This window comes from Parasteatoda tepidariorum, chromosome 8 (genome assembly GCF_043381705.1).
Source record: "Parasteatoda tepidariorum isolate YZ-2023 chromosome 8, CAS_Ptep_4.0, whole genome shotgun sequence".
NCBI lineage: Eukaryota > Metazoa > Arthropoda > Arachnida > Araneae > Theridiidae > Parasteatoda > Parasteatoda tepidariorum.
This window is the reverse complement of record NC_092211.1, coordinates 14,812,197-14,839,858: the sequence shown is the minus strand read 5'-3', so window position 1 is coordinate 14,839,858 and position 27,662 is coordinate 14,812,197. Positions and strand designations below refer to the sequence as shown.

The window sequence follows — 27,662 nt, the reverse complement described above, 5'->3', positions numbered from 1 at the left end:
AGTATTTGTATGTCGCTTATGTGAAAGTTCTATTGAGCCAAATTTTGTAAAAAGGAAATTTAATTGCTGAACTTGGATGTTAATTTATTAATAAATCTAATTTAATTCACTATTTTTTAAAACGTTATTCCATTTTACTAAATGTCTTTATTTTATTTTATTTCAGAGAGGAAACGTGGTCGGCAGACCTACACTCGCTACCAGACCCTTGAATTAGAGAAGGAATTTCATTTCAATCGCTACTTGACGCGTCGGCGTCGGATCGAGATCGCTCACACTCTCTGCTTGACGGAGCGACAGATCAAGATCTGGTTCCAGAACCGACGCATGAAGTGGAAAAAAGAAAACAAGTCAAAGATGGAAGCAGGCCTAGTCATGGGACCTGGTGGCCCGGAATTGGTCCACCACCACTTGGACAGACCACCCATGACTTCCGTTTGACTAGATGGCCTGGATGATGACTTTGAAATCAAACCTCAATGCATATTGCCTAGTGATTAGCAGAGAGGTATATACATACTGTTAAACTTATTCAACCGAAGATATGCATATACTGTTAAAGTAATCGAACGAGAGATGTGCATATACTGTTACAGTATTCGAGCAGGAAACGTTTGGGCTGTGCCCATTCAAATTGGATTGGATTTTACCACAGATGCTTGTTACATACGAATTTTTCTCTTGGAGATCATTGCTAACTTTTTTACACGTTTTCGTTTTGAATACTCATTTAAATGTAGCTCATCTTTCGAGGTACTCAACAACTTCAGATTCATTAAATTGTTTTCCGCAAAAACGAAACCGCCTCTAAAGTTCAAAATATCAAATTTGTGGAATAATATCATTCAAAGCAACAAATCTATAAAATAGATTGTTGCAACTACAACATCTTCAAAATAAGAGCAAAGATGCCTTTAAATTTATCGCAAAAAAATCTGTAAGTAATATAGTTTAAAGAAAGAGCCATAATGCCTCGAACTTCGACTATTCAAGTAAATTTGACGAATGGTATGTCTGAAACAAAGTGCAAATTTGCCTATAAAAACGAAAGAATCAACTTTGTTTAAATAATATCGCTCAAACCAATTTATAAAAAAAAAAGCATTTTCTTAAATGAATATGTTACAGTCTATGAGGCCTTTATGTAAATCAGCGACACTGACGTCGTTGCTAAGTGTTATGTCATTGCTTACATGCAACTTTCTCTCGCACCCAAGCTTTCCAAAGGGTAGGGCCTCTCCACCATAAATCAAATTCGAATCGTTTGAGGGGATACTACTTTGCACAAATGGAATCTAGGACCCCGACTAATATTCGCGCTTGCTCTAAAGATGGGGATACCCAGAAAACGAAAATTGAAAGGCGAATATTTCAGTTCGGGAACTTCGACCCCCGAAACAAGGGGAAAGAAGAAGAAACTGAGGGTGAGCGTCCAGCTGGGAAGAGCCCTCCCCCTAGAGAAAGCCAACGTCTTTTCATCAAGCAAAAGACTTCTAGAAACCTTGTGGAACAATTCCCAGAAGAATAGTACTCAGTTACATATAAACAAAAATGTTCGGAAGAGTCCACCTAAGTCATTATTATTTTGTGTGTTCCTTTTGGACTCCTTATGGATTATGTGCTCTCTTTTTTTTTCTTTAAAAAAAGCTCTTTTTTTTCCTGTACAGAAGTGAAATTGTTTTAGACCAGGGATAGTTTCTGGAGAAAAGCTTGTTAATTGTAAGTTTAAATGTTTTTGATCTTTTAAATTTTTGACATGTGCATGTATCCGGTTTGTGAAATTGACCAGAAAATCCAAGTGTATTAGATTTCTATTAGTGCAGCTGCCAAGTAAACTTAGTACAAACAAGTTGCCATAAAATTCCGCCAGAGGGATGTGTATCCAATAGGATATTTTTTTATGACTCTTCTCGTGGCTATTGTTTTTAGTGATATATAGAATGAGTGTAAAGCATCCGTATAAATATGGTGTTAATTCATATGGGTTTAAATTCATTTTAATATGGCTATAAATTCATTTTAAAACAATGTATACAATTATGTCATTCATGTGAACATATAATTGACTTATGCATACTTTTTTAATTGACATATTTGTACGTATTTATTGATTTGACGTGTACTTATTTCTCTAATTGAAATATACGTATTTGATTATACGTATTTAAATAAATTTATTGAAACATTCACATTTTATAATCGACAAAAGAAAAAAGAAAACTCTGTAGAATTTTAAGATGAAATTGTTATGAATTGTTAAATGAAAGGATTTATAATTGACATTTATAATTAATAATCAATTTGAGAAGAAAATATCAAGTTTAATTCGTCAATAATGTAAGGGAACTCGAAATTTTTAATTACTGATTAAAGGAAGTTGGAGTTTACTTTTAGAGTTTTAAAATGGCATAAAACATTTTCTACTTAAGTTATTGATAAAATATATCAAGAACAAAATATAAGAGTATAAGTATAAAATATGTATCTAATAAGAATAAACTAATTTAAAACCTCTTCACATTCATTCTTCTTATCTGCTTTAAGTTTCTATTTCTTTTTTTTTTCATTTCTGATCTCTCTCTCTCCTTTCAGTTAAAAAAGTAAGAAATAATAAATGAAAGATTATAAGGAGGTTCAATTCTTCGTAATTTAGTAGGAGATGAGCATACCTTAATGTTTACAAATTTTTAAATTTGTAAACATTAAGGTATTAAACAAATGATTAATGAATTTAACTGAATTTATAATAATAAGTAATAATTATCTGTATTGAGTAATTTATGTCCTAGTAAAGTCATCAAATCATTCTATCTATATGTTTCATTTTGTGCAATGTGACGCCTTTTTTTTAATGTTATTTAAATGTGTAATGAGCGTAGGAATCAAGCTTCAAAGCATATAGTATAATCATGGTCAATTTTATAAATAAATACATTCAATTTTGTTTAAACTCATGGGAATGAATATAATTTCAAGAATGACAAATATGTAAAATATTTAGAAGTTTTTTTTAAAAAAATATTTTGTTATAATCATTTATTTCACAATATTTTGTTTATGATCTCAGTATTTTGTTAGAATTTTTGATGAAATATTTTTTAAATTTAATTTTTATTTCGACATTACTTACTTGATGCTTGGCAGCTGCTCTATGATAAATCAACGAACGGTGTAAAATTAACGTAATCCTGTAATTTATAATAATGTATTGACAGTGGACAGTGTACAAAATACAAAACTTACAGTAAAAAGATTTATGAGTTTGAAAATGCTTCTTTATTTTCTAATTCTTTTGTGTATTTTTATTTTCGTCGTAAGTTTTAATATTATTTTATATTTAAGAACGCGTATATCTAAATTAGGTACCTTTAGCACTTTACATTGATAAAGCTACCTAATTTAAATATTCGTTATTTTTATAAGAGGAAGTGTGTGTATATAACAGGTAGTATAGCTTGTTTGTTTAAAAAAGGAACGGAGTGTAGGAATGTAACAGTAAGTAAAAAATATAAGTTAGTAGTATATAACAATTAGTAAAAAAAAAAAAAACATTGATTCTTATTTTTAAAAAAAAGTAAGAAAGCAGCAGAAAAAAAGAACTTTTCCAAATTAATTATTTGGGTATTTTGAAACAATGGATATTTATTTGAGTATTTTAAAGCATTTGATATTGATAAAATTAGAGTTTATAATTGATGCTCATAGTTCAATGCTTTAGATTATGATGATCAAAAATACTAACTAATCTTAAAATAAGTAATTTTTTTTTCATATTAATTATTTAATTTTTCAAATGGGGATATTTATTTTTAAGACATCTGTTTTTCCCCTTCATATATATATATATATATATATATATATAAAAGACTTTATTTAAAATTTAAGATATTAAAAAAAAAGAAAAAAAAAACACATTTGTCCGTTAGAACTGAATGAAATAGTAATAAAAGGTTAAGTAACATGAGTACCGACTGAGGATATAAGAAAATAGCTTAAACATAAAGATAAATGTTTTCAATGTTGCTTTTCATCTACAAAAACTTAAATTCGCCGTTAAAAATATGAATATGTTAATGTGAATGATCGAAATTGGTGGCTATTGACTTCCACCTGTGAATGTTGACAATCACATAGTCGCTTTGACAAATTTCCGAAATATACTAGGTCTAGTTAAGTGCCACTGCCCAGTATACCCTATTTCCCTGATATACCCTACACTCATGTTTTTTTAAGGTTCAGTGCCACTGCCAGGTATACATTTGCCCGGTGCTCCGAACACTGATGTATTTCCTAATCTATCCTGAGCAGATATTAAAATATCGACTAAATATAATAATATCAACGAATAAATTAATATCAAATCGGACATAGCAAATATTTCGGATATTCACCAAAGCGACTATGCGATTGTTGACATTCGCCGGTTTAAGTCGAAATTTTCTTGATTTCGATCATTCACTATATTACATTTTAATTTTTTATTTATATTTTAATTTCCAAGTCACTGTAAACTATATTAAATAATTTGGTAGCAGTCTGTATTTATTCGTTTTTTATTCTAATTTTGTTGCTACGCATCGAGAAAGCTGTTTTTTGTACAACCGGTCCTGTAAGGCATATTACACGCATGGATAGGAGAAATTGTTATTAATAATAAATACTATTGCACTTGATGAAATTTTTGTAAGGTTTTCATAAACAAGCATCATAATAATCGAATTGAACATTTCAACTTGACACTAATAAAGACACTAATTTTATAAATATTATTTTAAGTATTCAGTTTTCATTTCCAATTTCATTCTATTCATTTTTATTTTCAGTTTAAAAAAAAAAAAAAAAAATTCCAAGAATTCCTTACGTTTAACAGAAAATTTTTTATTAAAATTTAAGTTCTTTCTTATTTAACAGTTGCGTAATTATTATTAAGTTTCTATTTGTCTATCTATTCATAGATATGTTTTAAATATCAAATTTATTATTTATGAACTTAAATAAATCGTTTCTTCAAAGCATAGCAGCTGATTTATATTTTTTTAGTTTGCTTAAACTAAGATAATTAAGAAATAACAGTGTATATTTAATCATTGATAATCATCTAGGCAATTTATGAATTTCGTAAATTTAGTCAATATAAAATAGTTTAGCTGTTTTTTAATAATTTGGTAAGTAACATTTTGACGAATTGTACCTTATGGTTATAATCTAGAATCACGGAAAAAAAAGTACAGAAAAACAGTACCGAGAAAAAAAGCATCAACATATAGTCCATGTGATACCACCATAAAAAAAGGAATCATAAAGTTTTAATATAAAGATTTTTAAAAAAATAATTCATGACTGTTTAATGTCAAATAAATTTATGACAGATTAACGGTTAAAGCATGACCTTACGATCAATATACGTGCAGTTTTGGTTTTTTGACCCTAAGTTAGTAAAGCAGTAAGTGTGAATAAATAATAAAATTGATTATTTAAACTACATTGCTTTTTAAAAGAGCAAGTTTAATCAAAATGGAACTGATTTTAATCTAAAAATATATTCTGAATTAGATAATCTTAACTTTTATTTATTTCATTATTGTTATGGTTTTATAAATATTAATTTATAATTAACAAGGGAACTTAATTCCAGTTAAGTAAAAGAAAACAATGTTTAAATTACAAATATATTTGTAATATTTTTTTATTATTTAAGTGGAATGGGATTTTTGTTTTATAAACTGAGCTTCGCTAATTAATATTAAATGTCAACTGAGAAGCTATTATAGGTTTTCCGAAAAACCCGTTTTTGAAATTCAATAAAGGAAATAAAATTTCACAAGAAATTATTTTGAGTTATTTTTATTAAAATGTGTTAAAACTTGCAAATATATATTCTGAAAAGTGATTTCATGGTTTCTTTTTTCGTGTGCTCTTTTTATTACTGCTTTTTTTCTGGGTGCTCTTTTTACCAGTGTCCTTTTTCCCACCTACCAATAATTTAATAACACAAATTTTTCATGTTTTAAACCAGAAAAGCTTGCTAATCACAGCTCTTTTTATGTTACGCATTAATTGGAGTCCATTGTAAACATTTACTAATGTAATTTTTATTTTTTAACAAAATCAAAATAGGTATAGTAGTATATTATCCATTTCCCTATTAATTGTAGCATACATTTGATTAAAAAAAAATTTCCCCCATCCTTTTTATAAAAACAAAATTGAATAACAAAAAGAGCCTAGAATGTTGTTCAGAGAGCCAAAAACAAACTTCCAGAGCAAGTATTCATTTCTTTAATGTATTGGGGTAATGAAATGTTAAATGTTTTGGTGTAAATCTTCCAGTAATGGTTTTTAATTTTTCCTTGTTAAATGTTTCGAGCTTTTATTTATTTATTGTTCGAATCCATCCCTATTTATCAATATCACTCTTTTTCTCATTAACCACTTGTTTACTCTCAAACCAGCATAAGATGAGCAGATTCATTCCAAGATAACCCAACGATGAATAACTTAGTATTTTCACCAAATGAAAAGTGCAATTTTACTTTTCACGTTGCAAATCTCGGAGATATATATGCACGTTACAAAGATAAATAATTAACGATATTTTAAGTGACCGATCATTTATACTTAAAGTACGCTTACAAGCAAAATAAAAATAATAAAATAAATAAAAAAAAGGGAGAAGGCTTTGATGTCTTGATACAACTTAAGCTCACAAATAAATAACGGGGCTATTTATTTCCAAAAAGAACGTTAATTTCCCAAAACTTTCCAAATGGCGTTCCTGTTATCTTACCCAAACTTTCGATCCTGATTAAAAAGGGAAAAGAAGTAGAATCTTTAGGGAATTACTCCAGTGAAGGGGAAAAAAACGAAAAGGGGGGGACGCATAAAATCCCAGTTATCAACAACATATACCGGTATGCATCAATTTTTTTTTCTCTCCCTTTCTTCGTGCCTATACAGCAGTTTTTTTCCTTCTTTTATATCGAGAGAGACTTTTCGTAAGACATGGCCAGATATTTTAAACGTTCGATCCTCGATCGGTGTTGGAATCGGTGAAAAATAGGGGGTTTAGCAAACTTATTAGTCAGTAGGATAGGCGGCGGGATACGGGGGTCTTAGCGGTTGACAGTGAAAAAGTAGGGGCGCTCCAAGAAGCTAGCTCTGCAAGGCAGAGAGTCATACGTCAAGCGTAGGGCTCTCGTTCTCCGGTTTGCCCGAGGATTTAAAATGTAAAGCCATAAAACCTGCGGCGTCTAAATCTCGGGTCCGCGCCATCGATTCTTAACTCCCATTCCGACATTACGCCAAGTTTAATGGCTCAATAATGCCAACTTCGCCACTCTTCCAGACGTTGCAAACTCTTGTGCATGGATTAGGGTCCATAATCCCTTTTACAACAAACATATCAAAATGAATGGTAACGGAAAACCGGTTATTTAGGCTTTTTTTTTTTAACATTTTATTTATTTTTTCATCAGTGTAGGAATTTTTGTAATTTTAATTTGGATATTTTTGAGGGTGAAATGTATTCTGGATATATTCTGTTTCAGGAGTATTGCAGCTGAGATAAAAGCATTTTGTCACATTAGGATGAAAGCAGTTCACTAAATTCATTCCATTTTTTTTATATATTTTTCATATTTTAATATTACATTTTAATACTTCGTGTTCTTATAAACTAAAATAGGGATCACTCTAAAATAATTTCATATTTTAGAAATAAATTATTTAAAAAAAAATTCCTAGAAGATAATTGTTTTTATATTTAATTTTTTTTTTTTTAATAAATCTTTATTATGCATTTCACGGTTGGAAATGTTTTTGATTATAATTAGGATATTTTTGAGGATAAAATTCATTGTCAGTGAATTCAGTTTCTCGTTTCATTTGGCGAAAATTTCAGCTGAGATAAAAACGTTTTGACACGGTACGATGAAGCTTCCCCTACGAATTCCCCTTAGTTGACCAATTTTTGATGTAGGAAATTGGATTTTAATATTTCATGTTTTTATAACTCAAAATATGGGTCACTCTAGAAGAATAATATTTCAGGATTAAATTATTTAGAAAACAACTTATTTTATTTGAGTAATTATCATTTTTTTTAAAATCCTTATTTTGCATTTCACTCACAATTAAGTCTAGTTAACACACAAAGAGGTAAGGGTATTTAACACACGCAAAAATAATACAACGTTTAAGTAAAACAAGTAGGTGCGTACACACTTTTTAATACACTTGCAGACAATTTTAGGAGTTAATTCTAAATTATGTGCGAACATAAATGATTAATACTATCGTGGAAAAATTATGTTGCTAATCACTTTCAAAATTTGCTTCAAAGTAAAAAATTATTTAACACATAATTAAAGATCTGCATTCATTTTTTTTTTTTATTTGCGTGAATTTTCTTGGATAAAATCTTGAACCAAAAGTAACCAATTTGGAAATCATTTTTTTAAATATTAAAATCTGAAATTATCATAACCATGTTAAAAAGAAAAGAGTGAAATAAAGACATAAAATCATTTGATCTATCTAATATTTTTCGTAATTTAAATCTCAATTTAAACAAAGGGTAATGGCTTAAAATTTGGTAAAGAATTTGCACAAAGTGAGTAAAGTACAAAGTTAGTATTTTCTATAATTTATATTTTGTGAATATTGGGTAATATATTTGACTTTTATATTTAATTTTATGAATTTGTACATTTTATTTAAACAGTAAAATATAGTATCTTATTTAAATTCAGATCAAATTTAGTTGAACTATCATAGTAAAACATATTAAATTTTAATCATTCTGTTCTTATTACTTCTTATTAAAAATTATAAAATGTTTACCGATTTATCTTAACATTGAGTTAATTCATTTTAATCTCTTTACTTTTAACACGAGATGAATAAACTTTGTGTCATTATATATGCATGAAAATTCATAAAAATATGAACACTTAATAATGTATTCCTTTAATCAAAAGAAATCACGAGCTATTTGTAATTAACGAAAAAAGAAACATGATTAGAGACTTTTTTCCCCGGTAAAAAATTTCCTATGTTTAAGCTTTTCAAAAAATTTATTAATTTATTGTGTTTGTAAATTATATAGTCTATAAAACGTCATAAGAAGTTTTTAAATTTTGGTATACTATTCTGTTTTAAATTAAAAAGGGGCTCATGGATTATGGATTGTTCTTAAAAAATTTATAATCAACATTGTTGAAACGTTGAACACATTTTAAAACAAAACACACTTTTTATAATTTTTTATTTTTTAAGGGAAAGAGGAACTTATTCAATACTGATTTCGATTTGCAAGCAGCTGGACAAGCCATAGAAACGGTTATGATTCAATAATTATAAAGCTGACTTAGGAAGATAACCTTATTTCTTTATTATTGACTTTAAATCTTTCAATAGCATAGCAATGCAAAGAAAAAATATATAACTTGCCTTGGTCAAACAATCAAACAGCTGGACAAGCCATAGAAACGGTTATGATTCAATAATTATAAAGTTGACTTAGGAAGATAACTTTATTTCTTTATTATTGACTTTAAATCTTTCAATAGCATAGCAATGCAAAGAAAAAATATATAACTTGCCTTGGTCAAACGATTTCCATTCTATAAAGATGGCGCAAATTTATTTGCATACTATTTCGAATCAGTTACGTATTACCATTTTAAACTATAAATTATAGCTTCACAAAATTAACTTTAAAACAAAAAAGTGAAAAATCAAAATCAGACTTAAAAAAATATTTTTAAAAAATAATAACCAAAACAATGAAACACCAGTATTGAAACGAACCGGTATGTTCTTTCTAGTGTTAAATTTTTAGAATATTTAAGAAAATATTTCTTCTTGACTTATTTTTTTAATTACTTATTTATTTTTTAAACGTTTAAATGATGAAAAAAAAAGAAAAAAAGTACAATTTTTAAACTAATAGGATTGCAGGATTTAGCCTTAGCAAAAAATGTGTATTTTACAAATTAATTTTAGAAAAAAAAATTTTTTTTGAAGATGAATAATTATTTTTTTTAAATTCTGGAATGAATTATATCAATTATACGATTTAAAAACATAATTTATTGCTCTGAACAATAATTTTTATATAAAGGCAAATGTGAGAAAAACTTTTCATCTTTCAAAAAATTTATTTTTCTCCGAATTCAATTTTGTTAATTTTTTAAAGGGCAAGAAGTAAACGTGTATTATCTGCAGTTAATTGTGTATGATTTTAAAACATGATTCATTGCTATAAAAAAAATTTTTTTTCTATCTGAAAGACAATACTACAAATGTGCATAACCTTGCTTCGATCAAAAATTTCTAATCTAAAAATTCAATGACTTTTTTTCATTTATATGTGTAGAAATATTTGTGTATTTTATGTAATTAATCATATTTATATTCCAAAACAGGATTTAGTGTTTAAATAAAATTTTCATTAGAAAACAAAAGTTGCAACTATGCATAGCTTTTTATTATTTAAAAAATTTGTCTTCTAAAAACTTAATTTTTAAGGTGAAGAATAGTTTGATCATCATCTAAAAATAATTATATGCTTGTTTTAATACATGATTTAATACTTTAAAAAAAATATTTTTATCATCAAAAAGTTACTACTACTTATACGCACAATTTTGCATCTGTCAAAAAATTTTATTCTACCAATTTAATTAATTTTTTTTAATTATGTAGACATTATGTAAATAATTCTTAACTTAAAATATTTTCCAGAATCGATCATATCTCTGCTTCAAAAAATCTTTTATTAGTTAGGAAAAAAAAATTTTTTTTTATTGAAAAGAAAAATTACGAACATGTATAACTTTTCATCAATCAAAAAAATTGTCTTCTATCTAAAATTAATTATCTAAAAATAAAAATATGCCTATTTCAAGAAATGACTTATCCCTCAAAATAATATTTTTTTCTATCCTAAAAAGTTTAAAACAAATTCCTATACACAGGAACTTTAAAAAAAAAGAAGGGGGGAAAAGGGTTGGAGAAATTCGACGGGAAGGTTTTTCTCTTCCTGCGGCACTCCTCCGCATTCGGATCGTTCAATTTTCCGTCTTCTGGTTCTCGGCTCCGAGATCGCCGTCGTCACAGTCGTGTATTGCGACCGTAACGGCGTCGTGGACAGGTTTATGTGCGTTTCGAGGGGCACTTAAGTAGGATCCTAAATTTTATTGCGCACTTTACTTTCACTGCATTCTATTCTTCTCGAATCTCATAAAGTTCGTTCTAGAATAGAGTGGAACTTGTCTGTTTTGAATGTTACGGGGACTAACAGGTTGTTTATGATTATTTTACGAAAACTTTTTTTTTGTCACCGTTTTGCGGCCGATGTTCAGTTTATTTATATTTTTATTCACTGTTCCCGCCATTGAATTTCGCTTTATGAGAAAGTGCAAGAGGAGAAAATTGATATTGAGGAAGTATTTGATGATTTTTAAAATAATATTTTTTGATGATACTTTAGAATATTAAGTTCTTTTTAAAAGCATGGCATTAAATTTTTGTGTTCTTTTAAAAGCATAAAACTATTGATTTATAATGTTTAAAATAATCTCTTTTACAACATTAAATCTCACTTTTAAATATATTAAATACAGGAGATAAAATTAAGCACTACGTCTGACTGAAATTTAAATTTTATAATAATTTTAAATATATATATCAAAGTGAAGTAAATGTATGATAAAAAACGAGTAATAACTGTAATTTAAATAGCACTATATAAGCATAAAAAGTTATTGGGAATTTTTAGAGTAAAAGTATGCAGTATTTGTGTATGTAGTTGTTTTTCATTATAAAAACTAATTTAATGTTACAGAGTTCATGCAAATTCGATTTTGTGTAAGCAAACATAATTCCCCCCCCCTTTCCTCCAATCTCAAAAATAATTAGTTTAGAAGAGAACTATAATATCTGTACTTTGAACAATAATATGATAAAAATTTGCAACACTTTTAATAAAATGTTATATTTTACCACGTTTTCTCTCGAACTAAATCATCGCATTGTTTAATCAACTCCAAGATGGTTTAATTTGTACAAAAATATGTTAAACTTCACATGGTTCAACGTGGCACCATATTGAGACTGCAGCAAATTTTATTTTCAACACTAAAGGTAAAGTTTAGCCCTTAATCGCAAATGGGACATCGGTGTCCCTTATATATATATGTCTTTTTTTTCTGACGTTCTAATTGCAAGCAAGAATATATTTTTAAATGATAAAAAAACAGTCTAACAGCTACTAAAAAACTTTTTAGATTATCGGAATTGTATTTGCATTAAAATATTATATCTAAAAATAAAGTAGTTTAAAAAACAAATTTCATTCATATTAAATAATTTATCAATAATTGATTTTGTAAATCAAAGAAATTTCAATGAATAATAACTGTTTCTCTTAAATCAAAATAAGTGCAAATTTAAAAATTTATTTTTTGGAAGTGAGCCGTATTTGGGAGATTTTACTTTTAACGCAGAAAAAGACACCGATATCTTATGCTGTATTTGACCATAATGCTGTATTGAACCATAAATTGTTCAAATGCTAAATATAATATTTTTCTCTTATTTTCACCTACATTAATACAAAATAATAATAAAAAAATTTGCAATAAAAATTCTGAGTCAAAGTTTTAAAAGAGTTTGTTAGGAATTTTTAAAATTTTAATCCTTTAAAGGTCTTGCTCATTTACATTGTAAGAAAGCATACATAAATATTTATCTTATTGATTTCCTGAATTGTTATTACAGTTCTTAGGTTTTCATCTAATTTTTGAGATTCTTCCTACATCGATGAAAACTACAACTAAACCATTTTATGAAATGATTTAATAAATAGAATTTTGTTTCTAGCTTATGTGTGTGAAGTGCAATTCAACAGTCTAAACTGTTCATTAATAATTTAAATTAAAAAAAAAATAATCACGAATTTTTTAGAGAAACTGAAAAAATTAGGGCTGTTAGGCCATCATTTCTTAATTAGCTTATTAAAATTCGCCATAATTAAAAATAAAGCGAACCCACAACAGCCTGTCGTAAGTCAGAACAGTGATTGAGGTTAAGGCTTCACAATTTTATGACCAACGGTACTGTCAATGTGCTTACCAATTGCCTTAACTTCCCAGACAAGTTTGCATCCCATTAATATGAAGCCGGATAAGTTTCTGACCGCCACCGTGAATCGAACCCCAGTTCTTCGTAATAACAAATAGATCTTAATTTGCTATGCTTAAAAAAAAGTATATCGTTAGATTGAAATGATACTAGTTTAAGGTTTTTCATTTTTCACCGAGACTATTTTCCAACTCTAACCGATGAATAAAACCAGACAATTATTCTAGTTTAATTCATTTAAATGCTCCTTGCCAACCTAAGAAACTTAAATTAAGGGACAAAATGAGTTTTAAAAATATTACTGCGTCGTTAATTAGATTATTTTTTCTTTTGCTTACAAGGTATTGCATAAGATTTAGAACTTAATATGAATCTCTGATTCTCAACGAAAGTCCCTACATATGGGCCTACACAATAAATCTGCAGGGCTCTCTTGAGTCGCCAGGAAATGGGCTCAAATAAACTTTACCCTCAATTAATAAGCTTAAATAACAGACCCGGTTTAAATTCATCAAAGTAACACTGTCTCCCACTTAAGAGGCTTTTGAAAGCCCGTCTGCAATTATGTCATAGAAGTTGGCGAGCATCCTATCTGAGGATCCTTATAAATCGACGCCAGGGCTTTAATTGAAAATGGATTTTCGACGTCCAGTCGTACCCTAAGACCCAAACCTCAGTAGCTATTCATTCTTGGACTATGTTATTCTGATGCCAAATCCTGTTTAAGCCTTGACATTTCTTGCGGGGACTGTTTCACACTTGTGGGGCCATAGATAGCCAACCGAGCGTGGCATGCCTTGGCGAGATTGTGGTTATTAATCAGCATTATATGGTTTGGCGAGAAAAGGGGATGTTTCTGTTTCATAGTTACGACGCATGAGAAAGACTATTCTTCGTCTCCAAGGAACATCCACGCGCGTCGATGTTCAGAATTATCAATTGTTGGGGCTTAGTCGTTGAATATCTTGCATGTGAAAGTATATTGGGGATTGAAGTTGTTTGGGCTGAAGGTCACGTGATATCGAAACTAATTTCAGGGATTTTCAATTGAATACCTGTTTATAGAACAAAATTAGTCTCAACAACATTATAAGAAATAATTTTGTTGTTGTTAATTTAGCTGTCATTGAAGTCAATATCAAGAAAACATTCCATTAATTTGTCAAAAAAAAAATCGATTTGTACTTTATTTTTTTGTATTCTTAAATTGCGGGAAAAACAAATTTTGAGGAAATTCTTTATTTAAAGTTTTTATTCTGTAATTGTTGCTTTTATTATTGTAGAACAATTTAATATTTTGCTTCAGCTCTGTTTCAATTACATTTCTCTACATATTTCTTTTATTTTCTAATAAGAATAAGCGTCATTCGCTACCACATAATTAACATTAAATGTGAATATATTTTCTAAAATTAACATAAAGTTTTTCAGGTTTATGATTTTTTTTAAAAATTAATTATCTAGTTATTTCACAGTTTTAGGATATTTGTTTCTTTTTTCTCTTTAAATAGAATTGAAAATACAGACAAAAAAAAGAAGAAAAAAAGAGCTTTCAAGGGATACGAGGCCCGGGAATCCTTCTTTGAAATTTCGTAACATTTAAAAAAAATTTAAACATAAAATCATTAAAGTGTCGAAAAGAAATTTATGTTTTATTTAGCATGCAGACTCGGTTTCGTTATTCCACATGCTTAACTTCAAGTTTTGTTGAAACCTTTAAGTTATAAAGTTATTAGAAAATTAATTTTTGATATAAAATATAATTATTATTCGTTGAAAAATAATGAAAAGTAAAAATATGCTGCTTTTATTATTCGGACTTCTTTGAAACCAATGCCAAGAAAAATGCTGAACTTAAATAAAAAGTAAATTTTACTTAAAATAAACTGAACATATACTTAATATACATATTACTGAACATATATAATATTCATATTACTGAACATATACATATTACTTAAAATAAAATGAACATATTATTTTAAGTCATATTAAAAATTTGGCTTCTACAATATTCGCCAACATTTTTTGTATGCAAATTATATGGTACAATAGAAGAAGAATATCAACAGAAAACGTTTTCAAGCATTTAAAAAGAAAGTTTCAAAGAAAAGGTAAAGCTTCGAACCTCCTTAAGAGAGTATCACATACGTTTACTAAGTTTTAAAATCTAATCACAAATATTTTTAAAAACGTTATTTGCTGTTTTAAAAATTAACTGACCTTAAAAAATATTTTCAATTTGATAAAACTTAATATAAGATAAATTTGTAATCATTTCAGTACTTGGCAAATAATTGATGGTGAAAAAGCATGACGATGAGAGAAAATTTAAGAAAGATAATGTAAATTTTGATTAGATTATAAGTATTTGTTACAGCTAACTAATTTTGGACATTTTAAATCATTGAAAATTAAGAAGCTAAATACTGTGAAAAGAAATAGGAAATATATGTTTAAATCAAATTATTAAACGTTATTTAAGATTAAATATTTTAGTTTATTACAAGTCATTTAAAACAATGCTGTGAAAAACAAATTTTAGAATAATAGCTTCACGTTCAGAAATCATTAAAAAATCTCCAATGCTTACTAATTAGTCTTTTTCAAATCATTATCTTGAAGAAGGAGTTAAAATACCCAAGAAAAAAAAAAAGGAAGTTTTTCAGAAGGGCAGTTAAATTCCTTAGGTCTTTTCAAATTAAAGACCAAAATAATATGGCTTAATTTTCTTTCTTTTTTTTTTTTTTTTAAGAAATAAAAATTTATGTAATTTTTAACGCTTATTTTATTAGTTTTTAGCAAATTATAGACAATCTAGAAAATGATTAAGGTCTTAAGGGCTACATTAACCTGGTTTAGTGCTTTGAAAGTAAATTGTAACTGGGACAAACTCATAATCGTATGCATATTAAGCTAAGGAAAAAACGGGATAATTTTTTTTTCAATTAACGGTGTCTGGTGTAATAAAATTTGACCTTCAAATTTATATTCTGTATTACATGGACGTGCGTGCATTTAATGATCGACATCAGGTTTTTAACACTATAAAACATTCTTTTTTTCGAATCAGTACTTGAAACAATTATACTGTTCCTGACATAACAACGATTCGCGTGAGTCAAATAAAGATGTCTATTTTTGACAGAAATTGTAATAGAGTTATTTTGGAACCCAAACAAAGAAATAAAGAAGGTAAAAAGCGAACGCTAATTGAGGAGCCAGGTATGAACTGCGTTCGTAAATGGCTGTTGTTTGCATCATTATAGCCATGCTTTCTTGCAATAAGCTCATCGACCCTATCTTTAGAAAGGGATTCACGATGAGCGCGAATCTCGCTAATGTCTTAATATTCACAAAATTACATCTTATTTCGATTTGAATGGGCGATAGTCTTCACACTGTTGTTAAAGGGACCGTCTACTTTATACAGATGGTTAATTTAAAGTTCTACATATCTACATCCTTATATTACAAATTTTATTTAATTTTTTTTATTAATATTCACTATTCATATCAAACTTTGAACAATTTAAAACAAAATACTTGTTTTTGGAGAATTGAGTTATGAAAGATTATTTTTTATTTTGATATTGATCTCTAAAAATAGTTTTTTTTATTGTAGAGTTTGGAAAAAATAATTTTTAATAAAAATTTTTTTTGTAATTTTAAGCAAACGGAATTTGTTCTTAAAATATCAACTAAAATTGAAGCCTCATTCGCATTTCAAAAATGTATATTATTTACAAGACATTTACAATACTATTTAACAAATAAGTAAATACAATACTAATATTGAAACCTTTTGTTCACCAAGAGATTGATTCTGTCTAGGTGACAGGGAAATGGTATATAATATTCTAGAATCCTATAAACAGTAAAATAAATAAATTTAAAAAAAATGTAAATAAATACCTAAGTATAGGAATTATAATTAAAATAAATTAAATATCAAAATACATTTTTATTTAAAAAGTTTTTTTATAACAATAAGTTTAATTTTATACAAGTTAATTAAGGGTTTAATATCGAACAGTTTAATACAGAAGGGTTTCTATTATAGAATAACAGTAAAATAAATAAATATATAAAAAATATTATTTACCAATACTTAAATAAAATTCATGTTTTGTCCAACATTCTACTCTATTTTGCGCAACTTCTAAATCATCGAAAATAAATTTTTCATCACCGTTTTTACATTAATTATATTTGAAATAGTTTAATTTCCTCCAAATTGATTTTAATGAAGCTTTTTTATTTTTCTAATTTCAGTTTAAAATAGTAAATGAAAAATTCTTTATTAAATATTTTAACAAGAGAATAATTTGTTCAAAAATTTATTTTTATTTTTAAAATATTAGATTTAATAATTTTTTACATTCCTTTATTTTTTTTAGTTTAACTTGCAAACTAAAATAAATTTTTCATTAATGTTTGAGCAACAAATTTTTTGGTCTAACATTTAGTCTAAGTTTATACGAACCGATACTTATTAAGTTCTTTTTTCCTCTCTATATTTTTAATTTAGAATAAAGGTCAAAAAAATGATTAAAAAAAAACATTGTTTATTAACATTAAAACCTTCGTTTTTGGTAAAATATTTAGTTTAATTTCATACAAATTGAACTTATTAAAAATTATCTTCATTCCTCTATTTTTAGTTTAAAATAATAACTAAAATAAATTATTTGCCATTATTTAAACAACATATATTTTTGGGTCAACTTTTTCTGTAATTTCATATAAATTGAATGAAATAAATCTATTTTCCCTACTCAATTTTTAGTTTATTTATTTCTATTTCAAATTAATTGTCTAATAAAATAAATTCTTTATCAACGTTTAAACAACGCATAGTGTTGGATAAATATTTATTTAAATTTTCCATAAATTTCATGTAATAAAACCATTTTTGCTCTATTTTCAGTTTAAAATACTAACTAAAATAGATGCTGCATCAACGTTTAAACAATATAATTATATATTTATGATTCAACATTAGGTTTGATTTGGTTATATGAAATTTAATTTAGTTACATATAATTGCTTTTTATTTACATTTTAGTTTAACAGAAGAACCAAAATAAATTCTTCAGCAGAGTATTGATGTCATATATTTTTAGTCCTCCATACATTACGAACCACCTTTTTGATCTCAAACAAATAAATCGGACGCTTATCTTGCTAAATAATGGTTTATTCTGAATCTAAACATTGATTTATTCGTTCTTCTCTCTTTTATAATAAATGATTTGTTAGACCGTCTATCTATTATATTGATTATCGCTTAATTAATGTGTAAAACTAATTACCAAGTTATCAATGCTTCAGAATAGGCAAGAATTTTTCGTGAGTTATTGATCCAAAATAATCTAATAAATCGTTTCAGGTTATGAAATGAATCTAGATTTTGAAAGAAGTCTTGATTTTATGAAATATGATTCTTGGATAAAAATATTTCTTCCCATTTTTAGTTGAATAAAAATAAAGATTTAAAACTGTTCTTCCGAAATTAAATCTTATTCTATCATTAAGTTTTTACCCACTTTCAATTGAAATTAGTGAACTTATATTTGTAACTGTAATTTTCTTATTCAAGTATGATTAATGATTCTTGAATAAAAAAAATTATTCAAAACTATTTTGTCAAATTCAAATATCATTCCATCGCTGGTTTTCTTCCAATTTTCAGTTTTTCATAATGAATTGATGATTATATTTGCATATTTTTCTGAAATATCATTTATGAATTACGATTATTGAATTAAAATTATGATTTAAAAACTTAAATATATTCTGTCATTAAGTTTATTCACACTTTAATTTCAGTTCAGTAGATTAATATTTATAAATGCATTTTTTTGTTGCAACATTCATAATTCTTTTGTAACATGATTCATCATTCAATTGATTCATAATGAAAAAAATCATTCAAAAATATTAAGTCAAATTATTAATTGCATTATTAATAAATTGAGTGTATGTTCTGTGTTATCTAACCTTCATTGTGTTCTATTGCTGTTATAAGCATTAAAATAATTGAAATTTTAATGCTTATAACAGCTTTGGGAGATGACGGCAAGGGAGCAAAGATCATTAAAATACCAGAAGTTATTTCAGAATCGACCTAAAATGGAATTATAATTTTATTTTGATATTTTGGAATTATAATATAATATTAATTTGAACTGATAGCTTGCGCTATGCTATAGGTTATATAATATATACATATAATACCAATCAACCTCATATTATATTACGCATTATTTATTTAGAAGCGTAATAAGTTTCTACGCGTGTTTTTTTTTAAATTTAAGAACAATTCATCACCGATAAATAACTGAAAATACGAACACTGCAAGAAATAGCAAAACCAATCAACGCTTTTTCTGATCTTAGCTGTGAAACTTCTATTTGGTAATGTCCCCGTTCTGAAGTTCCCCTTACCTATTGGCTGCCTAGAGTTTTGCCACACAACCAAGCGCATAATATTGTGTCTCCTTCTACGGGGGTATAATTTCAAAAGGACTAATAGTCTATCGTGACTCAGTCACATTCTAGTATATTCCAGAATATTCCGTTTAATTTTTTTTTAACAATTTTCTTTTTAAATTTTAAAAGTGGTAGTTTCATTTTGAAGGAAATCAGCCGTTAAAGATATAAACATTAGCTAATGGATGGAATAAAGCAACAGATATCATCATCTGGTCATCAGTAATTGCTTCGAAAAATATAAAAGATCCTCCCCTCGAACGTACGACCCTCACTTTCAAAATTACGGTTTATCGGAATCAGTTCATTATGCGGGTTCTTTTATGGGTTTCTAATTATGGTTCGTAAAACGGTTAAAATAAGCGTCACTGACAAAAATTTATGTCCAGGTTATGTCGTTCGCAAGTTAAGATGTTTTTAATGATCTTCACTGTTGATGCTGTTTGAGTTTTGGAACTAGTTTGTTGAAGTTGTGACGGAGTGATCTATTAAAAAGTGCTCTTTTTGAATATTTGGTAAATTGCGTTAAATTTGTTTGGATTGTCGCGCATAAAAATCTCATTCATTTCGCTCCTGTAAGACTGGATGGATCACTATTGTTAGTGTACGATAATAGGTTTCTGTTGATGGATGTTTCAATTTTTATTAGGAACGGCGGGGACAAAATAACAGTTTTGGGATATATTATAAATTATTTGAATACTTCTAATATCTGAATATTACCCATACAACACTTAGAAATGATTGTTAAGCATTATCTAATCATCTATTTTAAAAACTTTTGTTGAAAAATAACTAATGGAAATCACAACCAAATGTTATGAAATATGTCCACTCAAATAATATTATTTCTTGTTTATATTTCTGATGCATTTCGGTGGGCAATAAATATTTATAAATCTTTTGGTTCATTAAGCTTAAAAAACTCATGTTATTTGTAATGAATATTATATCATAATGTACAGTAAACTGAGCAGATCATGTGCTCTTCAGATTGAAAAAAATATCAAATCAGGTTAATCAAAATTAATATTATATCATTTAATGTGCTGTAAACGGTTTCTTATCCTTAGATTTATTTAGACAAAAACTTGTAAACCAGTTATTAGAAATGAATATCAGATGAGAATGATACGCACAAAATTTATTTCATTCTTAGGATTATTTATGCTATAACCAACTAATATAATCGGTTAATTAGAATAAATACTACATGACGTTGTATAGTTATTTTTCGATTGCACAAACGTCTCTAGATTAAAAGTTAGTTGCCCAATCTTAATCACCAGTTAGTACGCTTATATATATGACTAATATTTGTTTATTAGTTAATAAGTTTATGCTTTTGATCAATACTCGTATGCTAGTTAATAAGTTTATACTTTTGATTAATACTTGCCAGTTAATAAATTAATACTCTTGATAGATATCTGTATACTATTTAATACATTTATAGTTTTAATTAATATTTTTTAACTTTGTTTGCTTAACATTTCTACTTAAAACTCAATCTACATTTAATTAAATAGTAACTAATTGTGATATCCTACATCAATGTTCTTTAAAAAGTATTGCAATAAATCAATAATTAATACATATGAGCTTAAAATCATAAATCATACAATAAATCGTATTATATTATATTTTGATGTTTTATTTGTTACTTAATGTTTCTAATTGTAGTTCAAAATATTACTTCCAATAATGACTCTTATAGGCTGCATTATATCCTAGATTAATATTCTTTTCAAAATAGCTTAATAAAGTAAAAATTGAATGTATGCATTATTTTATGGCTTAAGCTATGCATAAATTTATTAAATTAATTCCTATTTTAAATTAAATATTGTATTTATTACTTTATTTTTCTAATTTTATTTCAAAATGTAACTTCTTTATAAACAATTAATTACAACGCTTTTGCAATGTAATGTTTTGAATTAATATTCTCTGAAAAACATCCCATTATGAATAGTTAATAGTTACTGCAATAAAATGTAATAAATAGTTTCGGAAAACGTTGCAATAAATCAATATTAATGCATTTGCAGCATTAAATTGTGCATCAATAATTAATTCTATTTTAGATTGAGCAATTAGGTTTTATTTTTTTAATATTTCTAATTTAAATTTATATCGATGATTCCATGCGCGGAATATTTGAAGATAGTTTTTGAGAAAAAATTTTCGTACCTGAAATCGTATAAAACTATTTTGAAAATATATGAATGGTTCATTTAACGCAAACATTGATGAGCATGTTTATTTCATTTTAACTATCCTAACTATTCATCTTCATAGAAAGTAACAGTCTTCAGTATGAGATAAGATGTATTACATGACAAACTGTTTTGCCTCAGTAAACAAACATTTTTCAATGTAATGGAAGATTCCCAGAGCTTATTTAATATATGCTTTGTCGTGTTTCATTAATATTCATGAGAATTAAAATAGAAAATAAACAAAACCGGTTTCCTTAGATTCTTCGTAACCGAAACAGTTGAATAAACAGGATAATTCTCATAAATATTTACGGTCTTGTATAAGATCCGTTCCCCACTGTCTAGGCACCAGGCCGTATTTTTAACGGATCATACCAAAGGAAGCTTTACCACTAATGACTTATGGGCAATATGGCGGCCTCCATGCAAGATGCCGGAAGAGCAGAGCACGTTTCGAAAATACCCAGCATCTACCGGTGAGTACTGTTTATGTGTTTTATTGTACTTGAAAATGATGGGTCAATGCATGTGAATATTGAATATTAAAAGTACTGAACCCATTATGTAACTTAGAAAAAGTAGAAAACCAAATTTTGAGTATCGATCGTTCTTTGTTGTTGAATAACAGGGAGGGTGATGGAAAAAATAAACCACAATTCACGTATTGGCAAATAAGTTTTATTACAGGGGTGTTTAGACTATTTTAAAAAGGGATCTTTTAATTTACTTTTGATATCTTTTCTAAGACAAAAAATTATTTATAATTCATCACAAATATAAAATGTAATTTAAAACAAAATGCTTGTAGAAATGTTTTATTATTTTTTTCTTTTAATTATTATATCTTATGTACTTTATTATGTCAAATAGCTTTAAGTTAAACATTTTTAAATGAACTAAAATTGTTTAACTGTTGATTGAAGCAGTCAAGATGAATTATAAAATGTAATTAAAATTGTGTAAATTAATTTCTTCACTAAGAGAAAAAGTGTATTAAAAACAAACAGAACATGGTGAAATGCTTGCTCTATAAGAACATCAAAAAACTCGGTAATTTTTACCGAAGCACTTTGGCAAAATTAACAATGTAATATAATTTTATAATAAGCTATAAATTATGGTAATTTTATCTTGATACCTTAGAGTATGGCATAAGCACCATTTAATTGATAAAATTTGTTTTATAATCTTATATTTCTTACTAAATGTGCAGTAATAAGGACTATAACTTATTAAAACTGGAATTTCCGGTAAACCATTTTCATGTGAACGAAAAAATTACTGTCTTGTTTAAGGATACATATGTATAAATTTGACTTAATTTAAGAATTTTTAATTCTTAATAGTCTCAGCTTAGATGAAAAATTTTAAATTTATTCTCCGTATGTTACTTATTTTTCAATACTTTTACTATCAAAAATAAGTATTACATTAATTTGTTTGATGATAAAGATTCTATTAAATATAATCCTCAAAACTATACTAAATACAATCAATATCAATAATTAAAATATTACAATTGTTTTCCTTATATGGTATTTAATTTTCAGTACTTTCAGTAAGCAAATTTTTTCACTACTTTGTTCAATACTGCATATTTTATATAATGCTTTCACTTAATTTAAACTGAACGTAACTCAAATTCTGTCTGTAACAGCAATAAAGATATTAAAATTAATTTTTCTCTACTGGCACTTATTTTTCAACACTTTAATTATGCCAATGTTTTTCAAACTGCATGCACAGTCGAATAGTTCAGCAACAAAAATATTAAAATCATTTTTTCTCTAATGGCACATAGTTTTCCACAACAAAAATATTAAAATAAATTTTTCTCTAACGGCACTTATTTTTCAGCACTTTAGTTAAAGAAAACTTTTTCAAACTGCAAATACTTTTTCAACAACGAAAATATTAAAATTATTTTCTTTATATGTGAATCAATTTTCAGTTCTAAACTGTATTTGAAAACTCAAAATTGCAAATATGCATCAAAAGAGGAGGGGGGGAGAAATCAAAGTTTGGACAGTTGAAATTAGGGCATTGATTTCCTGATTTTGAAAAAAACACTTTTTTAACTGTATTTGCGTTTCGAAACGTAGCTTGCTATATTTATTTAAAGCAAACTTTTTTATTTGAAAGAAATATTAGAAAATTTTATTAATTTGACTATTTTAGCATGTTGTTAATCAAGGCACTTATGAAATTAAGTGATTGTGCCTCTTTCTTTTTTCTTGATAATTAATCTTTGGATCTTTTACGTTAGAGATGAAGTAAAAATATATGCTATATCGCAAAAGAAAGAGAATTTTTTAATAGTTTTTCACTTGAACTAAACTTTGCATTTCAAATATTTATTGCTTAGATTGCTTATTTGATTACTATATGTTATAATTACCCATTTTGACTTACTGAGTTTGAAGTTCAATTACTTTCATTTATGTACTACACTTTTATAAAATAATTGTTATTTCAGCAAACGGATAGACATGATATCTTTTTTTGTCTCTTTATTAAAATATTGTTTTTGAAAACTTATAGAGCAATTAAGTTTAATTTAGACAACTTAATAATAAGCAGACTGAACTGAAGGAAATAGTAATTTACTTTTAGTTTAAAAACATATTACATCATTACCGTAATTTTTTAACTAATAAATTTGTGGCAAACGTTTAACAAATAAATGTGCATAAAAAATATGTATTTCTTATAAATTAACTAGCTTTCCAAAAGTTAAAAATTCAAATTAAAAGTCAATCAATGCTTTTATTTATCAATATTATTATTAGTCAATAATGCGCAGTTGATCTGCCTATAGTTTTTAGTACAGAGCTTAAATATGACAAGTTGGTCATTTTAACATTTTAAAGTGTGAAATGAGTAGCTGGCGAAGCACATAAAAATTAATTTTTTTCAATTAATTCTTAATTTATATTTAATTTTCAAAAATAATTTACAATTAATTTTTAAAATACCTTGTATTACATTGCATTTCAAGCCTGCATTCATATGAATTCAATTAAAATTTTAACACCGAATCGCTTTAATGGTATGCAGTTTCAGATGAATCATCGAAAAATTTACATAATATTTAATATACTTAATTTTTAATTTAATTTACATAATAGTAAAATAATGGTAGATTAAATTTAAAACTGATGATAAAGAAAGAAAAATAGTGTGCTATTTTGTTTCGTACTTTGGATCCTTTTTCTCCCCTTAAGCTACAATTTTAATGAATAAAGCTAAACAGTATAGCAAGAGCACAAATAACGCCACATCAACAAATTCATAAAATTAATATTTTTCATAGTATATTCATAGAATATCCATAGAATAAAAGGGTGAAACAGAAATATGTCGAAGAATATTACAAGCTTGCTACGGCTATAAAAAATCAGGTTTGAAGGAAAAAAAATTTGGAAGAAAATAGACTTCCAGTTGCAGCGAATGGAATTGCTAGAATAAAGAATTAAAAAGAGATTAACTAAATTACGAGAATATTTCAAAACTGGAAAAAATTCTCATATAATCTAAAACAGTGTTTAGGTTAATAATTTCTAATTGTTGATTAGCAGACGAAAACTAAGACCTATGATATAAGTCAAGCTTATGATATGCTAGAAAATTCAGTTTTCCTTTAATGATGACATCTTGCAACAACCGAGGCTTTCATCCTACCCCTAAAACTTCTTTATTATCTCCCATCCTGTTTGGCTATTTTCTTTCTTTCCTTTGGTTATTCTCCCTAACTTTATTGGTCAATCCCATTTCTTATTAATATAGTACTCTATGTATCTCTGTATAGTACCCTGTATTAACTAGTATATAATACTCTATAATGTCATATTACAAGGACAGTCCCTAATATTGTGTCATGCCACTTCGAGTTCTATAGAGTGAGACGCCTATTACCTCTCGAAATTTATGATTTTAAGTCTAATACATATTTTATTTTATAATTTTAAACCGTCGTTGAACAACCTACCAAATTTTGGGTTTACAACTTCCAATGTTCTACTGCGTAACCCTGTAATTTTTAACCCAATCCAGAAGATAAGAGAACTCCTGGATCAATTATTGTAGAAATTTGCCTTAGTGGAAGACTTTTGATGAAACTAACCCACCCGCCTTTGCGCTGCACGAAGAGGAACAATCCCTAAAACCTCACGTGGTTAGCCTGACGGCGAAGGGACTCTCACCCATGATCCGTCTACCACTGAAGATATTTCTCGTCATCACAGTGGTCGGTGCGAGAGGTGTGCGAAATTCGTATCAACCAATTCTTACTCGAACCCGGGTTACCTCATTGGAAGGCGAACGCTCTATCCCCTAAGCCACCATGACTCAATATACCGTGCTTTTATTTTTATTTTATCCGTCGTTGAGCAGCCCACCCAATTTTTTTTATTGTTTGGAAATTTAATCCATTTGGGCTTTGTATGGACTCATAAAAATATGCAAAAATTAAGAACTGATTATATAGTTTTCATTTCAGCTAAAAAATTATTTCCAAATTAAATACTTTTTTTGTTTATCAACTAGCAAATTTTAATAATTTTTCTTAAATATTTAAAATATGCATCCTTTTTCTGTATTTCCCTTCTTCAATATACTCCAATAAGATTGCATTTTAGATGTTCCATATTACCCACCCTTATTGCAAATTTTTTTAGAGTCTTTGAAGGAAAAAAAGTACATACATTAGGGGTCGCAAATCAATATTTACTCAAGGAAAAAAATGCCACCAAAATCTAACGAATTGCTACTGAGGAAGGCTGGGAAAACTTGTTTGATTGCCAGAGAGGGAGAAAGAGGTGTTAGAAAGGGTTTTTTAGACATACCTCTAAGTTTCATTAGATTATCAAACTAGTTTCAAAGTTTTTGTTTTTTCTTCTATTAAATATTCATTAAAGAATGTGTACAATTTAATACTTCATTGAAAAGCGATAATTGCAAAAATTTCTGTATATAGTACATAATTAAAGCTGTACTTGAGTTTGCGTGTGTAACGTGGACAAAAACTTAGAGAAACCAAATATTGGTTAATTTTTTTTCTTTCAAAAGAGCAGCCTTAATTGGTTTGTACGTTTATGATAATCAAACTTTATAATCAATGTTTACTATTCTAAAAACAACTCTGCTTATCTAGAGAGCAATTTCAACGTTCTAGAAATCTTTAAGTGCGTCCAGCACTGCTGAAAATCATCAGGGTGTGGAACATCAGAAGTTTTTCAATATGCAAACTACTGACACGAGTGTTAAGGGGCTATTACAAAATCGGGGGCGTGAAGTTACATTAGTGTAGAAGGGTGGGGAGAACATTAAAGTGGGTGAGCTAGCAGGTGGTCCTTCACCATGCATATTAATGAAGGCAAAATAAAAGTTTCGTCAGGGGAGGAACGCAGGTGGTCTAAGAAGACCGTAATGGTCGCCTAACGATCGCCAAGAAAGTGTTGCCCGATTGCATGAAAAATAGAAGGACGATGCATGAAAGGCAAGAAAAGTTAAAGGTGCTATTAAGTAATGAAAATACTATCGATATTGAGTTGAATCTTCGTTGTGCTTAATCTAAACAGGTTTGAACAATTATTGAAACTCGATTCTGTTTTATAAACACCAATTGGAACTTTCTTCAAAATTGAGTTTTAATTATATTTAGATTCTAAATAACAAACGTTTTTTTGCATAGGAAGAAGGGATATTTAGGTTTCCAACCTTAGAAACGTTTCCCAAAAAGCTTTATTTTGAAATTCAATTTTGAACCTAAATGTAAAATTTATTTACCTTATGTTATGT

The 27,662-nt window shown here is 27.4% G+C and overlaps 1 protein-coding gene across 8 annotated transcripts in view; it reads left to right on the top strand.

Moving 5' to 3' along the window:
- LOC107450669 (homeotic protein antennapedia-like) overlaps positions 1–27,662 on the top strand; it is a 327,250-nt gene that overhangs the window by 233,246 nt on the left and 66,342 nt on the right. For 6 of the 8 annotated variants that reach the window (XM_071183845.1, XM_071183844.1, XM_071183843.1 and 3 more), the window contains one exon: positions 167–3,269. In XM_071183845.1, coding sequence (XP_071039946.1) covers positions 167–441 — 275 coding nt within the window. In that variant the 3' untranslated portion in view covers positions 442–3,269. 8 annotated transcript variants of the gene reach the window in all.